The following is a 1,414-nucleotide window of genomic DNA, read 5'->3' on the forward strand; positions in this document are numbered from 1 at the left end:
CAAACCCTACAAACTCGCCTCTCTGAGCTCTCTCCCGTAGGAAAAGCCTCGTAACGCCTGAAACACAGTTGTCAAAAGCCACTGCTCCAAAAAACACCGCCTAAAACCTTAATTCCCTCAACCCTCCCCTTCCCAGACCCCTCCAAACCGCTCCCTGAAAAACCTGCTCCCCCCAGCCCACAAATTCCCCCCGCGCGGTTTGCCTCGCCTACCCAAACCCTCTTCTCCGTACTCCCAAGAAACTCCCCCCGCCGCCGTTCCCTCCACATTCCCCCTCCCCTCAGCCCTCTCGCGAACGCCCCCTCCCGCTCCCAAACCGACCCGACCGCCCTCCCCGGCCGCTTCCCTCCCCCCCGCCCCCGGCCCCGCTCCCCGCTCCCGGCGCGGGGCGGAGCGGCGCGGGGCGGAGCGGGCGGACAGCGCGGCCGCGGCCGCCGTGGCGGAGCAGCGCGGAGGGGCTGCGGGCAGCGCGCGTGCGGGCAGGGTCGCGGCCGGGCGCGCCTGCATGCGGCGGCGGCGGCGGCGGGGCGGCCGCGCGGGATGAACGGCTCGGCGGCGGGCGGCGGGACGGCGGCCGCGGGGCTGCTGGCGGGAGCCGGGAGCGCGGCGCTGGAGCTGGAGCGGGCCCTGCGCTGCTGCACCGCCGCCTCCGTGGTCACCGACGGCAGCGGCGGGGCGGCGGCGGCGGACGAGCGGAGCCTGTACATCATGCGAGTGGTGCAGATCGCCGTCATGTGCGTCCTGGCCCTCACCGTCGTGTTCGGCATCTTCTTCCTCGGGTGCAACCTCCTCATCAAGTCCGAGGGGATGATCAACTTTCTGGTGAAGGACCGCCGGCCGTCCAAGGAGGTGGAGGCGGTAGTGGTCGGGCCGTACTGACCGCCGCCCGCCCCGCTCCGCTCCGCTCCGCATCGCCGCCCGCCCCGACGGCCCGCTGCCCGGGGAAAGCCGCCCCGGGCCGGCCGCTCCCGGCGCTGACTGCGACGACGGCCCTTCCTCTTCTAGACAGACTCTTCCGTTGGGTTTTGGAACCTTAACCGCGACGGCTAACGAACGCTAAGGTGCCGGAGGCCGGTGAGACGTGCGGGGCTGCCCGGCGGGGACGGCACCCGGAGCCGCCCGGCCCGACTCGCGGGCTGCCGAAGTAAAACGTGCTCTGATGGCAACAGGTCTGGGCTTTCTTATTTCCTTCACGGTAACAAACGCCTCCCTTCTGCCAGTCCCGCGGTGCCGCCGGTGGGTCCGCGGAGGGGAGCGGGGGGCGCGTCCGGCATCCCTGGGATGCAGCAAACGGCCCCCGGACCGGCTTTGCAGGTTTTTGCCTTGCAGCCGTCCTAAAACTTGCATTTTAGGTTGCTTTTCCAGCCTCTCCCGGTTGCACAAGGCTGCGGGAGCGCGGTGCCGGAGCTGGGCG

At 70.6% G+C, this 1,414-nt stretch overlaps 1 protein-coding gene across 1 annotated transcript; it reads left to right on the top strand.

Annotated features, from left to right (window-relative positions):
* The first annotated feature begins 540 nt into the window (after positions 1-540).
* Positions 541-1,166, top strand: RPRM (reprimo, TP53 dependent G2 arrest mediator homolog). Its single transcript, XM_062004873.1, has one exon. The coding sequence runs from the start codon at positions 541-543 to the stop codon at positions 877-879; it is 339 nt and encodes a 112-aa protein (XP_061860857.1). The 3' UTR covers positions 880-1,166.
* Positions 1,167-1,414: the final 248 nt, after the last annotated feature.

This window comes from Colius striatus, chromosome 11, assembly GCF_028858725.1.
Source record: "Colius striatus isolate bColStr4 chromosome 11, bColStr4.1.hap1, whole genome shotgun sequence".
In the NCBI taxonomy this organism is placed as follows: Eukaryota; Metazoa; Chordata; class Aves; order Coliiformes; family Coliidae; genus Colius; species Colius striatus.

Excerpts from the sequence above, each read along its gene's own strand:
- RPRM (XM_062004873.1), top strand. The coding sequence starts at position 541 with ATGAACGGCTCGGCGGCGGGCGGCGGGACGGCGGCCGCGGGGCTGCTG.